The sequence below is a fragment of the Lonchura striata genome, chromosome 11, assembly GCF_050655825.1.
Source record: "Lonchura striata isolate lonStrDom1 chromosome 11, ASM5065582v1, whole genome shotgun sequence".
Classification (NCBI taxonomy): Eukaryota; Metazoa; Chordata; class Aves; order Passeriformes; family Estrildidae; genus Lonchura; species Lonchura striata.
The window spans coordinates 19,897,404-19,911,562 of record NC_140713.1 but is presented as its reverse complement, the minus strand read 5'-3'; the positions used below and the strand labels follow the sequence as shown (position 1 = coordinate 19,911,562).

Sequence of the window (14,159 nt, the reverse complement as noted above, 5' to 3'; positions counted from 1 at the left end):
ATTGTTACAAACAGTGCTGGGAAAAGGGAGAAGTCTCAGGGAATTGGCCTGCAATAATTGTGGAAAAACTGGAGACTGAATAGCTCTAATTGAAATGAAAGTGTGTGATTGTTATGGAAGAAACACTGTTAATAGAGGACTGTAAATGTTTAGACACCCATTGTGAATAGCCAAATAATAAAGAAAAATACTACTAAATCAAGAATTATATACTGTAGGGAGGAAAATGTTGCTTCTGAAGGTTATCCAAAAATTGCTAATAATCTTTTTTCTCTGCTGCACTGAACAGTAGAGACATTTTCATGCAGCAGTTCTGTGTAACAATCACACAAGAACAATATTGTACAACTAATAATTTTACTCGCTGCTCTGGTAGGTCAGAGCTTCAATTAATTTGCAGTACTTGCTTACATTGGTATCAATTAAGAGACGGTCCCCATTAGCTCACACAATTTCATACTCTTTGTCTAGAGTTCAGAGTTTACTCAGGAAATTTAGTAGTTTGCAAATGTAGCACTTTGAATCTTCACATCCAAACAAACAATTTTATGGGGTTGGAGCCACATTTCTATAGCCATCTACCACACGGCCTAGGGAAATACTACAACTGTACATTCTGAAATGCAATCACCTTTTCATTTAAAAATATTAGCACACACTTTGTGTCTCTCACAGGTAAGCATGTTAAGGGGTATATAGTGCCACATTCATCTTGCTCAGGAGAAAAAAAAAATACAGAAAATTGGCCTATCCTGGGGGGACTTATGCTGTGAGCCTGAAGTTTTGTTGATTCCAACAAAGTGAAGAAATAGGAAAGGCAGCCCGAGCAGCTAACTTGCATTAACTTTGTCATGGATCGCCATCTCTAAGATCAAGCTGCAGATGTGCATGCACGGCTCTGTGTGTGCAGGTCTGTTGCAGGACAGTGCACAACTGTATTTTAATTTTGTTAGAAATGTTGGTAGCACATTTTATCTTTCCAGAATCGCCACTATGATAATTTCTAGATCTAGTTATCTTCCTAAATTCGCAGTGTGCCCTACCCCTTTCAGCTTCCAGGAGCAGTACATGCTGTATGACTTTCAGATGTTAGTACTGGCACTCACACTGATAATGGCATAGTCAGAAGATGTTATCCATTCGTAAATCCACTCGCCAAGTGCTATTTCCTAAGCAGAGATTCTTTGGCTATTGCAAATGATGACTTTCACAGTCGGTGAAAAATCACCCAAAGCCTTGCCTGCACCTACAGAGTGATATCCTGAGTGGGGTTATAAATAGAAGACTCTGGGGGGGAAGGTACCAGGCCAGGGGAGAAGGCAGGATTTGAAGTACAATGTTCAAGAAGCAGGTTTAATATATGACCAAGTGTCAGAAGTCAGGTTTCTGAGAATTACTTTTCAGATAAACAACTTTATAGCACCGCACTTAATCTTACTTACTAGAGACATCTCATTTATCACGGAATTACAAGTAACTTTAATTCTATCGATATTCCCATAAAGCCCGGTCGGAAAATCGAGCCTGGCAGCCCGCAGGCTGCGGATCTCCCTGCTCCGCGATGGGACACGGCGGGAACAGCCGGGGCCGGGCGGGACCGCGGCGGCTGCGGGGGCGGGCGGGACTCGGGGGGGTGCCCGTCCCGTCCCGTCCCGTCCCGTCCCGTCCCGTCCTGTCCCGGCCCGGCTCGGCCCGGCCCGGCGCTCGGCACTGACCTGCGGACGAGAGATGGCGCTGTCGAGGTTCGCACCGAGCCGCTCCGCCGCTCCGCTCCAGCCGCCGCCGCGCCTCGGCCCCCGGACCGGCCCCAGCCCCCTCCCGAACGGGAAAGGGGGCTGAGGTGGGGGGAGGCGAAAGTAAATACAATTAGTTCTAAATGTATTCAATTAATTACTCCCGGGCCGCACGCCGAGTGCGGCGGGAGGGGGTGCAGAGGGAGCGCGGGGTTTGCAAACTTGCGGGGCTGTCGCACCTCCGGGCGGGCGTGGGGGATGGAGGCGTCGATGCCCCGTCCCCGTAACAAAATAATCAATAAGTGACCGGGGCGCTGCGAGAGTGCGGAGCGGTGACCCGCGGCCGGCACGGGGGAAGGGCCGCCCGCCCGCCCGCAGGTACCGCGCCGGGCACGGCGGAGCGCCGCGCCGCCTCCGCGCTGCCCGCTCCCTCCGGGCGCCGCCGGCTCCCCGCGGTACCGCGTCCGGCGCTCCCCCTCCCCGCGCCCGGCCGCACGGAGCTCCCTCGGGTGCCGCGCCGGGCTCAGGGGCAGCTCCGGGCCCTCCGCCCCGAGCAAGGCGGGCCGGAGCGGGCCGGGCCGGGCCGGGCCGAGCCGGGCGCGGGGCCGGCGGCCAGGAGGGGGTTAAGCGGGCGCTGACAGTCAGCTGAGCCCTGACTGACAGCCCGCAAAGTTTCCCTGTCGCTAGACTCTTATGCTAATGAGGCCGGGCGGCGCGCTCCCATTGGCCCGGCGCTGAGCCCGTGTCCCGCCTGACGTCACGGGCGCTATAAAACTCCGCAATGCTTTAAACTCTCCTGCCGGATCAAACCTTTAAATATTTTTCATCTTCTTGCTGTAGCTTTGAGGCCGAGTTGTTTTTTTTTTTTCTCTCTCTCTCTCTCTCTTTTTTTTTTTAACTCTTATTATTATTATTATTTTGGTTGCGATACAGACTTTGATTTTTTTTATTTTTTATTTTTTTGCCTTCGCTCTCTTTCCCTCCTCCCTCCCCCGATGAACCTCTCTCCTCGCTCTGCACTTTGCAGGAGAGAGCCCAGAGGAAAAGCACCATGAAGTGTTAAAAATAACAAAACAAAACAACAACAACAACAAATTTACTCGCAACAACACCAGCTAACACTTCCAGCTGCGGCTCGCGAGCTGCGAAAGAGCGAGAGGAGAGAGAGAGAAGGGAGGGAGAGAGGAGGAAAAAAAAAAACCCTCTATGCAAAAGGCGAATAGCGAGAGCCCCGCGCTCTGATGCATCAGCGGAGCCTCTGCGAGGGATAACGCGGAGCGGGAGAGGAGCCGCCGGGGCGGACCGGATCGGAGGCAGAGCAGGAGAGCGGAGCGGAGCTCGCCAAAAATCAAGCTGGCTCACCCGGTGGCGACTCAGAGCAGCCCCCTCGCTCCCGGAGCGCACCCTTTCTGGAGGACTCTCGGCAGCAAAAGGATGGCATCAGAGCTGGCGATGAGCAGCTCCGACCTGCCCACCAGTCCCCTGGCCATGGAATATGTTAATGACTTCGATCTGATGAAGTTTGAAGTGAAAAAGGAGCCGGTGGAGACCGATCGCATTATCAGCCAGTGCGGCCGCCTGATCGCCGGGGGATCGCTCTCCTCCACCCCGATGAGCACGCCCTGCAGCTCCGTGCCCCCGTCCCCCAGCTTCTCGGCGCCCAGCCCCGGCTCCGGCTCCGACCAGAAGACCCACCTGGAAGACTACTACTGGATGACGGGGTACCCGCAGCAGCTCAACCCGGAGGCGCTGGGCTTCAGCCCCGAGGACGCGGTGGAGGCGCTGATCAACAGCAGCCACCACCCGCTGCCCGGCGCCTTCGATGGCTATGCTAGAGGGCAGCAGCTGGCCGCGGCCGCCGGCGGCTCCGTGCCGGCCGAGGAGATGGGCTCGGCGGCCGCCGTGGTGTCGGCGGTGATCGCCGCGGCGGCGGCGCAGGGCGGCGCGCCCCACTACCACCACCACCACCACCACCCGCACCACGGCGGCGGCGGCGGCGGCGGCGGCGGGCACCCCCACGCCGCGGCGCCGGGCAGCGCGCCGCCCTCCTCCGCCTCCTCGGCCGCCGGCTCCGGCTCCGGCGGCGGCGGCGGCGGCGGCGCCGGGGGGCTGCACCACCCGCACCACGGCGGCGGCGGCGGCGGCGGCGGCGGCGGCGGCCTCCACTTCGACGACCGCTTCTCCGACGAGCAGCTGGTGACCATGTCGGTGCGGGAGCTGAACCGGCAGCTGCGGGGCGTCAGCAAGGAAGAGGTGATCCGGCTGAAGCAGAAGAGGAGGACCCTCAAAAACAGGGGCTATGCCCAGTCCTGCCGCTTCAAGAGGGTCCAGCAGCGGCACGTCCTGGAGTCGGAGAAGAACCAGCTGCTGCAGCAAGTGGAGCACCTAAAGCAGGAGATCTCCAGGCTGGTCCGGGAGAGGGACGCCTACAAGGAAAAGTACGAGAAGCTGGTCAGCAATGGCTTCAGAGAAAACGGATCCAGCAGCGACAACCCTTCCTCTCCAGAGTTTTTCATGTGAGTTCCCACAGCCTTGCCACCTTAACTAAAAGTTCTCCGTGTGAGTTGTTGTTGGGGGCTTTGCTAGAGCCACAACCCCGCTTGCCACCTTCTATTACCTTTTTAAAAAAAAAAAAAAAAAACTCAAAACAATTTTAAAACAAAGTTGTTTTTTGGGTTGGTTTTTGTTTTTTCTTTTTAAGGTGGGCCGGCTCCGTGTTGGCCAACCTAAAGTTCTACATGAGTTTCCTTTCTGTTTATTATTATTATTTTTTTTTTTTTTGTGGGGGCTTGCTGTTGTGTTTTTTTTTTTTTAATTTGAAAGATCCAACTCGCCACCAACTCAGTTCTTCATATGAAGCTTGCTCTTCTTTGAAACCTGCCATCCACATTATATATATATTTTTAAGTTCATGAGTTTTTTTTTCTTTTGAGCTTGCTGTGTCCAAAAAGTCAGATTTTTTTTTGCCATCCTGAGTTCTTCATATGAGATTTGAGCTTTGCAAAAAGAAAAATAAAATTAAAAAAAAATTAAAAACTAAACAAAACAAAAAAATAAAAAAGTGAAAATTTTAGACTCCAGCTTGCTGAGTTCCATCAGTTTTTAGCATTGTTGTGCAAAACTAGAGATATGCCTAGATCAACCTGCCAAAATCAAGCCTGCATCAACCTTCGGTGTGTTCATGTGAGTTTTGGCCTTAATCTGCCAAACGTGAGACTTTAGTCTGCCATTAGAATCCCATACTCATCTCATGCATTACGCTTGCTATTTTGTCTTAGCAACAATGAACTATAACTGTTTCAAAAGACTATGAAAAAGAGACATTATATTAATAAAAAACCCTGCATGCTGGTCATGTATGGTATAATTATTTTTTTTTTTCTTTTGCTTGGAAATGGACTTTTGGAGACTATTATGGCATGGCATTCATCCTTTTGTTTTATTGCCTCATCACTTTTTTGGGTTGAAAGCAAAAAAGTGCAACCTTTGATCTTCCTCCTCCTCTTCCTCCCATTAAAGTTTGCATCTGCTCTAAAACTGCTTTGAGTTACTCAAAACTTCAGACTTCCTTTTAAATGCACTGAAGCATTCCCTCTCAAAAAACCTGCCAGAATGGATTTTGGTAACCTAATGTGGCAAAAAAAAAATTAAAAATAAAAAAACAAAAACGAAAACACAGAAAGAACTTTGGAAAGATGTTCAAAAACAAAATTCACATCCCACTTTGGGGGGACATTGAAACCATGCTGTTGCCTAAAAACAGTCTAAAATTAATTATAAGTGATCTGCCCCATTTTTTCTTTTTCTTTTGCGTTTGGTCATTGTCAAATGTGGAATGCTCTGGGTTCCTAGTATATAATTTAATTCTAGTTTCTGTCATCTGTTAGCCCAGTTAAAATGTATGCTACAGATAAAGGAATGTTATAGATAAATTCGAAAGAGTTAGGTCTGTTTAGATGTAGATTTTTTTTTTAAAGATTGATGCACTAAATTGTTTACTGTCGTGATGTAAAGGGGGGTAGAATTTGCAATGGGACTGTTTTAAAAAGTAGTTTATGCAGCATGTGCTTGCAACTTAAATATAAGTTGGGTATATGTAGTCCTTGCTATACCACTGACTGTATTTGAAAACCAAAGTATTAAAAGGGGGAGGCACCCCTGTTTATATCTATAGGGGTATTTTACATTAAAAATGTATGGGTTGTTTTTTTTTTTTTTTTCAAAATTGAAGTATTTGGGACTGAATTGCACTAAGATATAACCTGCAAGTATATAATACAAAAAGAACAACAAAAAAATTACGAACCTGTTTAGAACGCTAATACAATTTATGCAGTTATAAAGATGGCATTACTGCACAGTTTTAAAATGATGCAGATTTTTTTACAGTTGTATTGTGGTGCAGAACTGGATTTTCTGTAACTTCAAAAATTCCACAGTTTTAAAGGCAATAATCAGTAAATTTTATTTTCAGGGACTGATATCCTGTCTTTTAAAAAAAAATGGAAAGTAAATCTTACCACAATAAATATAAAAAAATCTTGTCAGTTACTTTTTCTTTTACATATTTTGCTGTGCAAAATTGTTTTATATCTTGAGTTACTAACTAACCACGTGTGATGTTCCTATGTGCTTTTCTTTCATTTTCAACTCTATGGTTATATCGAAAGAGAGAATAATCTACAATAATAAACTGCATTTTTTTGATTCCGTACTCAGTTTCTTAGTCTGTAGTTCAAAGTTCCATAACTGCGGGCGCAGTACTTCAGCGTGCTGCCTGCCGAAGGGGCGATGCTGACCCACGAGCTGGACTCAATAATGTTCAGGAGGGGAGAAGGAAAAGGATAGCTTCACTTAAAATGGAAAAATTGTCACCCGCTAGGACTCAAGTTCTCTTTCAGGTAGATGAAAAAACGTGAGCTTTCAGGCGCTGCTTCTGACTTCTCAGTAGTGCAGTGAGGGCAGTTTCAGTGACTCAGATCATCCCACCAAGTTCTAGGAGATCTCAAAGGGGAGGTCTGCTTAAAAACCTGATGACATGATATGGCCCTGTATTTTGATTGTTTTATGATGGAGTGAAGTGAAAGAGAAGACTTCACATCCTCTTATCATCTGATCCCAGCTAAACATGCCTGTCTCTAGTAAGAGGTGACACTGCATCAGGCTTGGCTTGTCACGGAGCCACTCAGTGCTAGATTGAAAGATTTCTTACCATTTTGGTCCATACTGCCTCCTGTTTTCTTTTCTTTGCTTTTTCACCCTTCTTTTTTCATTTTTTTTACCCTGTGGATTTTTTTTTGTTTTGGTTTTTTTTTCTGTTTTGTTTTGTTGTTTTTTCTTTTGCTACAGGCCTTAGAAAGACCAGAGAGAGCTGAGGAGTGGAGAAAAAAAAAATCCAAAGGACTTCCTCCAACTTTTGAGAGTTATTTGGTCTATACAATCAACCCCAAAGGTTAATGTGCTATAAACATTCAGGTCTCTGAGCCCGTGTTCACTGCAGTTCCCCATGTCAAAGGGCATTTGAACTTTGAAAGGCTCCTCAAATGCTCGACCCAGTTTGTTTAAAGCCACTTTTCCCTGAGAGCCTGCAGTGTCCGTCAGCAGAGTGCTGTCCTGCTCTCTGAATGGCATTATCTGCCCACTTTCTGGGAGAGGCAGAGGCCTCTGAAGGATGCTCCAGTCTCTCCAGGATGCAGAGTTTATCTCCAGACCCAGGCTCATAAACCCAACTCCTTTTTCTTCTCCTTTGTGTTTTTGCCCCCTGCTGCTGATGCAACTTCTCCCCAGCAGTCAGGTCATCCCTCCCGGGTGCTGGTGGCCCTGAAGGGACAGGACCTGTTGCCATCCCTCTGCCTGGCTGGTCCAGATCCTGTCAAGGGTTGAGCTGCAAGGTCAAGGTGTGGCTCTGAGCCCCCCTGCAGCACTTGAACCCACGATAGCCTGTGTCAGTGGGCAGTAGCTGGTGCTGGAGGTCACTCTGTTCCTGCTGAGGTCCCTTTGGCAAGGATGGACACCAGCCTCTGTTGGTGACAGCAGTGGCTTGCTCTCCGAAGCCGATGCTGTGTCTCACCCCTCCCCAGTGCCGGGGCACCAATCTGCCCTTTGGCATCTGACCTGCTGTTGCACCAGGGTTTGAGTAATGGTTCAAGCTCCAGATTCTGGTTAATTTGAGTTGCATTTTCTGGTTAATGTGTAATCTGTGGGTAAACTGGTTGCTATTGGCCAAGCTGGGAATTATCTCCTCTCATAAAGACAAGGCTGCTTGTTGTTATGTCTCCCACCTTCTCTTCCCTGACTGAGCCTTTACCGATGTCCAGGTGTTTTTGCAGGGACTCAGAAGCTTTGCTGCTGTCCTTGCTGAGAGCAAGGAAGGGAAGGGACGAGACCTCTCAGCTGCAGAGTCCCCGCTGAAGTGGTGCTGCAGCCCCCAAGGGAGCACAGAACCCCAGGCTGCCTGGAGCAGGACCACTTCTGGTCCAGTCTCATCCTCTCACCCTGCTGTCACTTCAGGTTTCCTTGCAGGCAAAGTTAGGAGCAGGCAATAGGATTTTAAAAATATTGTGAATTAACTGAGTAGTGAAGAGCAAGGAGAGCATTGCTGCCTCCCTGAAGTATCTCCTTCCACGGAGGCAAAAAACCAAACATCGTATTTGAACAATTTGAGAGATAATAGAAAACCTTCCTAGAAACAGACTTCCTAGAACAGGGTGACAAAGGAAAAATTCCCATCACACCCTCAACCTGAGAGGGGAAAAAAGCTTTCTTCCAGTTTGGCATTGTGATGACAATCTTGCTTTGCACATTAAAGAAAGCAAAAATTTCCTTAGGCTGCACTTGAATTTTAGCCTGAAACATGCCAACTGGCCAACTGAAGGGGAAAAAAATTAGGTACACATTTTAATATTCACTAAAGCAAAGGGAGTATTGGGGTTCTCTGTATGAGTCATTGCAGGGGAGCGCCCACCTTTGCCGCAGGACTGTTTGCTGAGGACTAATTGGAACCGCTCTGCTCTAAATAACCTACATTCATTAATCACCCCTTGCTTGACTCTGGCCTCAATCCTGCTCCCATTGAACTCAGAGGTGCAATCCTGGGAATTTCAAAGGGGAGCAGGATCCCACTGTTCTCCCACAAGTAAAAAGCAGGTGGAATGCTGCCCGAGCCAGGCAGCTGGGTGTCAAAAGGTGTGCGTGGTCTTAATCTGCCCATCACTAACAAGATCCTATTTTTCCCATAGTTCTACAGTGCCTTTCCATTTATTAACTACATTGCAAAGAACTTTCATGTGACCGGTGCTGGGAGATACCTGCATGGACAGCAGCCCTTTGCTGGCTGGGAAATGGTGTGCACTGAGGCTCAGCCCTCTCCTCCCTCCCCAACCCACCTTGCCCCTAAGCGTTTTTTATTTCCACCCCGTAAAATCAAACATAACCCTCTCCTGCCCTGCCTCCAGGCTTCTGCTAAGCAGAGGCCGAAAGTATTTCTTTGGTTTTGCTACAGCATTTTCCCTGCTTGAAAAAATGTCATCCTGGACCGAATCCTAAAAAAAAAGACAGGAGAAGGGAAAGAAATATCCCAGTCACACCAGTGCATATTTATTTCCTGAATTATTTCTCCCTAGGCATCTGGTGAAAAGTGCCCATTTGCAAACTGAGCGGGGAGAGCTTCTATTTATTAGAAAGTCTTCATCACCCTTTTAAAACAAAAATCTCCAGCGCTGAATCAAAATGTCACTTGAAAACTCCCCCCCTCACCACGAAACATGGCAGCAAATTTTTAGTTTAAAAAATGAACTTTCCCAGCTCTTTTTTTTCTTTTCCCTTCCGAAAGCTTTTATGCAGCTGTTTCCTCCCCCTCCCTCTGTGTAGTGTGTAGGAAGTTCTTGATCTAGAATCATTCATAATTTTAATACCAATTTCTATTTGACATAATATACTAATATCAGATAGAGAGTGTAGCTGCTTCCTGGATTTAGGGAGGAAATGATGCATATATCAGAATTATCTGCTCAGATGCCAGAACTACATTGGTGTCATTTCAGCATGTGCTGTGTTGAAAGGAAATCCTCTATATTTATTACACCGATCATCAGAGGAGCTAAATGGACCCACTGTTTCTGACACCTGTTCAGATGGCTGAATTTAAAATTTCATGCGGAAAAAAAAATCCTACATACTTCAATGTTAGGAATTAAGGTTTTTTTCATACACTTTTTTCCCTCCCTCTTTCCGAATCGCTGTGTTGTGAGCGGCTGCCATGAGTCTTGGGCATTCCGGGGGTAGCCATGGAGAGTGGGATAGATTTTGTTTGCTCAGCTCCAACAAAAAAACAATCCTGTTTGAACACACTCACGCACACACGCACAGTCTGTAACCAAATGCTTCAGAGCTCTGTTTTAAGTGCAGGTCTCAGTATGAATAACGTGATGTAGCATACCCCAGAACATGGCAGAGGTGAACGGCCAGGAAAGAACTTGTCTTTTCGGGAGGGAGCTGAGCACTGAACCACTTCATAATTTTAAGTCCCCTCTGATGAATTTTTTGGGCAGAGCACATATAAATCAATAGATTAAAATACTGTACACTCTGCTGCATCTAATTCTTGACTGCCTGAAATTGCGGGGGAGAACCGAGAATAACATTTGTCACTCTGAGGGCTGAGTGCATTCAGATTTGTGAGCTCTAAGCCAACACAATGCAAAAATAGTCCAGGATGTGACTTAAGTTATCAAGTGGAAAGCAAGAGGCCAGGGATCTGCAAGGCTGTAGTTGGCAGACAGGCAGCTCCATCCCGAGCTATCTATCACCGTATCGGGTTGACCCGGCACGGTGTGACAACATCTCAGTGCCCTTGATGCACGCTGCGCGTATTTCAGCACCCTCTGAAATTATCATTTTCGTTCACTATTGCTGCACCCACTTTTTTCCCTCCAAATTCTGGCTTTTAAAACTGTGTCACCTGCAATGTGCAGTGAAGTGTGCAGGCCTGGGATCGTGGTGCAGTAAGTGACGAGGACAGAACTTGCCCTGCCTCTCTCCTTGCTTGTTTTGAAGGCCTGTGGACTTTGTGACATGATTTTCTCTTTTTTTAAATTAATAAATGTCATTGTTTTATAATGCATCTCAATACATCTTATGTAGAAGGAATCAAAGCGAGAGCAGAAATTTGCCAGAACTGGTGTTTCTCCTCCATGCAGAAAAAAATCCCCAGTAAATAACAAATCGAGCAGTGTCCTCAAGTTTCCAGCGGGGGTAGAGGTTGGAGTGTCCCTGGGTGCTGCTCTCAATTGTTAATTCATAAAGACCCACAGTCCTGAGCAATGTTGCCCCAGCTTGTCCTGATACAGCAGAGATGCCGATGGCTGTGGATGGAGGCGTTGAGCCTAAAGGCCCTGTTCCAGCGAAGGCTCTGGCATCTCCCTGACCTTCAGTCCTTGGGGTTTCCATTAAATCTGGGTGTCCCCGAAAGGCTGCGGGATGTGGGTACAGCGGGGTGTGGCAGAGCTCAGAGCCCACATGCCTCCCGGCACCTGCCTCGGCCGGGGGAGCAGCAGCCCTAGGGATGGTTCTGGCACGGATTTTCACATCCCTGCTTCCAGCAGCTCCCGAATGCCCCGGGCCGGGCTGTCTGTGCAGGGATGCAGCCCCTCCCCGTCCCTCACGGCACCGGGGCCCGGCCGGCGGAGCCCTCGGGGGCTGCGCTGAGCCCGGCCCGGCCGGGCCGCCACGTCCAGGGGCACAGCCGGGCACAGCACTGATCCCGGGAACAGCACTGATCCCGGGAACAGCACTGATCCCGGGCACAGCACTGATCCCGGGCACAGCACTGATCCCGGGCACATCACTGATCCCGGGCACAGCACTGATCCCGGGCACATCCCGGGCACAGCACTGATCCCGGGAACAGCGCTGATCCCGGGCACAGCACTGATCCCGGGAACAGCACTGATCCCGGGCACAGCACTGATCCCGGGCACAGCACTGATCCCGGGCACAGCACTGATCCCGGGCACAGCCCTGATCCCGGGCACATCCCGGGCACAGCACTGATCCCGGGAACAGCGCTGATCCCGGGAACAGCACAGATCCCGGGAACAGCACTGATCCCGGGAACAGCACTGATCCCGGGCACATCCCGGGCACAGCACTGATCCCGGGCACAGCACTGATCCCGGGCACAGCACTGATCCCGGGCACAGCACTGATCCCGGGCACATCCCGGGCACAGCCCTGATCCCGGGCACAGCACTGATCCCAGGAACAGCACTGATCCCGGGCACATCACTGATCCCGGGAACAGCACTGATCCCAGGCACATCCCGGGCACAGCCCCGGCCCAGGCACAGCCCTGATCCCGGGCACAGCACTGATCCCGGGCACAGCCCTGATCCCGGGCACAGCACTGATCCCAGGAACAGCACTGATCCCGGGCACATCACTGATCCCGGGCACAGCACTGATCCCAGGAACAGCACTGATCCCGGGCACATCACTGATCCCGGGCACAGCCCCTGATCCCGGGCACAGCGCTGATCCCGGGCACATCACTGATCCCAGGAACAGCACTGATCCCGGGAACAACACTGATCCCAGGAACAACACTGATCCCGGGCACAGCACTGATCCCGGGCACAGCCCGGATCCCGGGCACAGCCTGATCCCGGGCACAGCCGGGCACAGCCCCGGCCCAGGCACATCCCTGACCCCGGGCACAGCCCCTGTCCCTGGTACAGTCCTGGTCCTGTCCTGGCCCAGTCCCCGTCCCCAGGCATAGCCCGGCCCCGGCGGCTGCCGCGGTCCCGCCTCAGGCAGGTGCGGGGGACAGGCCCCGGCCCGGGAGGGGCGGGAAGGTGAGCGCCGCATCCGCTGGTTGTTTGTGTTTTGTTTGTTTCCCTCTAAATCCCATCCCTGCGACAAAAGGGGAGGCTGGGCGGAGCTATGGATCCGTCTGGCCGCGCATCCAGAGCGGAGCTCCGGTTGTCACCCGGCGGCTCCCACGGGCCGCCCGGCCCTAGGTATGTCCACAGAGCACTTCCCTCGGCTTTGGCCACAGTATTTCCTTCTTTCTTTTTCTTTTTCTTTTTCTTTTTCTTTTTCTTTTTCTTTTTCTTTTTCTTTTTCTTTTTCTTTTTCTTTTTCTTTTTCTTTTTCTTTTTCTTTTTCTTTTCTTTTTCTTTCCCTTTCCCTTTCCCTTTCCCTTTCCCTTTCCCTTTCCCTTTCCCTTTCCCTTTCCCTTTCCCTTTCCCTTTCCCTTTCCCTTTCCCTTTCCCTTTCCCTTTCCCTTTCCCTTTCCCTTTCCCTTTCCCTTTCCCTTTCCCTTTCCCTTTCCCTTTCCCTTTCCCTTTCCCTTTCCCTTTCCCTTTCCTTTTTCTCTCTCATTCTTTTTCTTTTTCTTTCTTAATTTTTCTTTCCTATTTTTTCTTTCCCTTTTCTATTTCTTCCCTTTTTTTCTAGTTCTTGATTTTTTCCCTTTTCTTCCTTAATTTTTCCTTCACATCTGTGCACACACAGAGACAAATCTAATCCCAAAGGCAATCAAAGGGATCTTTTAAAATGACTTTTTGGATCAGACTTCGAGTTCTCTGCAGGGAGCAAGAATGGGAGCAGGCAGGATTTACATTTCATGGCTTTTAAAGAATCTGAAGTGCGGGGAACGGCGTTTGCCGAGGCTGAGTTTCACAAGTCTGTGTGGATGTGCCTCGGAATGTGTATATGATTAAGCTTAAAGCTCTCTTCTGTAAGAAAGCAGGCAGATTCCCTTTCCTGCAGCCTGAGCCCTGCTTCTCTGATTTTGAAACAAAACTTCTTGCCAAGGCCTTGGCAGTGGGATGTCACTGCTGAAGGGGATAGAAGTGTTGGTATTGTCTTCTAAAGCTGAGGTGTCTCCACTGCAAACAGCCCCTGCTCCCTCATGACAATAAAAATTATCCCAAAATTGAACCAAACAACACCTAGTAATTTTTTTTCCCTTTCCTTCCCCTTCCCCCCAACTTAACTGCCTCCAAACTCCCCGATGAAAGCATTTTAATATGTAGGAAGCACTGCCGGAGTCTGCAATGCGATTCAGTGTTCTGTGGTGTGGGATGAACAGATTTTCCTTTCTGTAGGGTTTCCTCCTGCAAAGTCATTGTAGAGGAGGGAATACTGTAAGATTAAATCTGGTTAAAATACTATATTCATGTCACACCAGATACGGTCTCCAGACTGTGCACAGTCTTTCAGCTTCCTTTATTGTGAAATCCTTTTAAAATAGCACAGTATAGTGTAGAGAACTTATTGAAGTATAACTGTCTTACACCAACTCTGTCAGATAAAATGAAGGAAGATGATCAGGCTTCTTAAATTAATAAATCTGCTTAGTGTCTCTGGTTGCCTTCACGCTCTCTTACTGTCTTTGACTCTTTCCTTATTAATAAACTGAGAGTT

At 49.0% G+C, this 14,159-nt stretch overlaps 1 protein-coding gene across 5 annotated transcripts in view; it reads left to right on the top strand.

Annotated features, from left to right (window-relative positions):
* The first annotated feature begins 2,497 nt into the window (after positions 1-2,497).
* Positions 2,498-14,159, top strand: part of MAF (MAF bZIP transcription factor) — a 196,081-nt gene continuing 184,419 nt past the window's right edge. For 4 of the 5 annotated variants that reach the window (XR_014957758.1, XM_021541211.3, XM_021541212.3 and 1 more), the window contains exon 1: positions 2,498-4,249. Coding sequence is in view for 4 of the 5 variants with exons in the window: in XM_021541211.3 (XP_021396886.1) it covers positions 3,168-4,249 (1,082 nt within the window). In the remaining variant the exon portion in view is untranslated. Of the gene's footprint in view, positions 6,448-14,159 lie in introns of those variants that run through there. The other variant, XM_085589262.1, reaches the window with a different exon arrangement.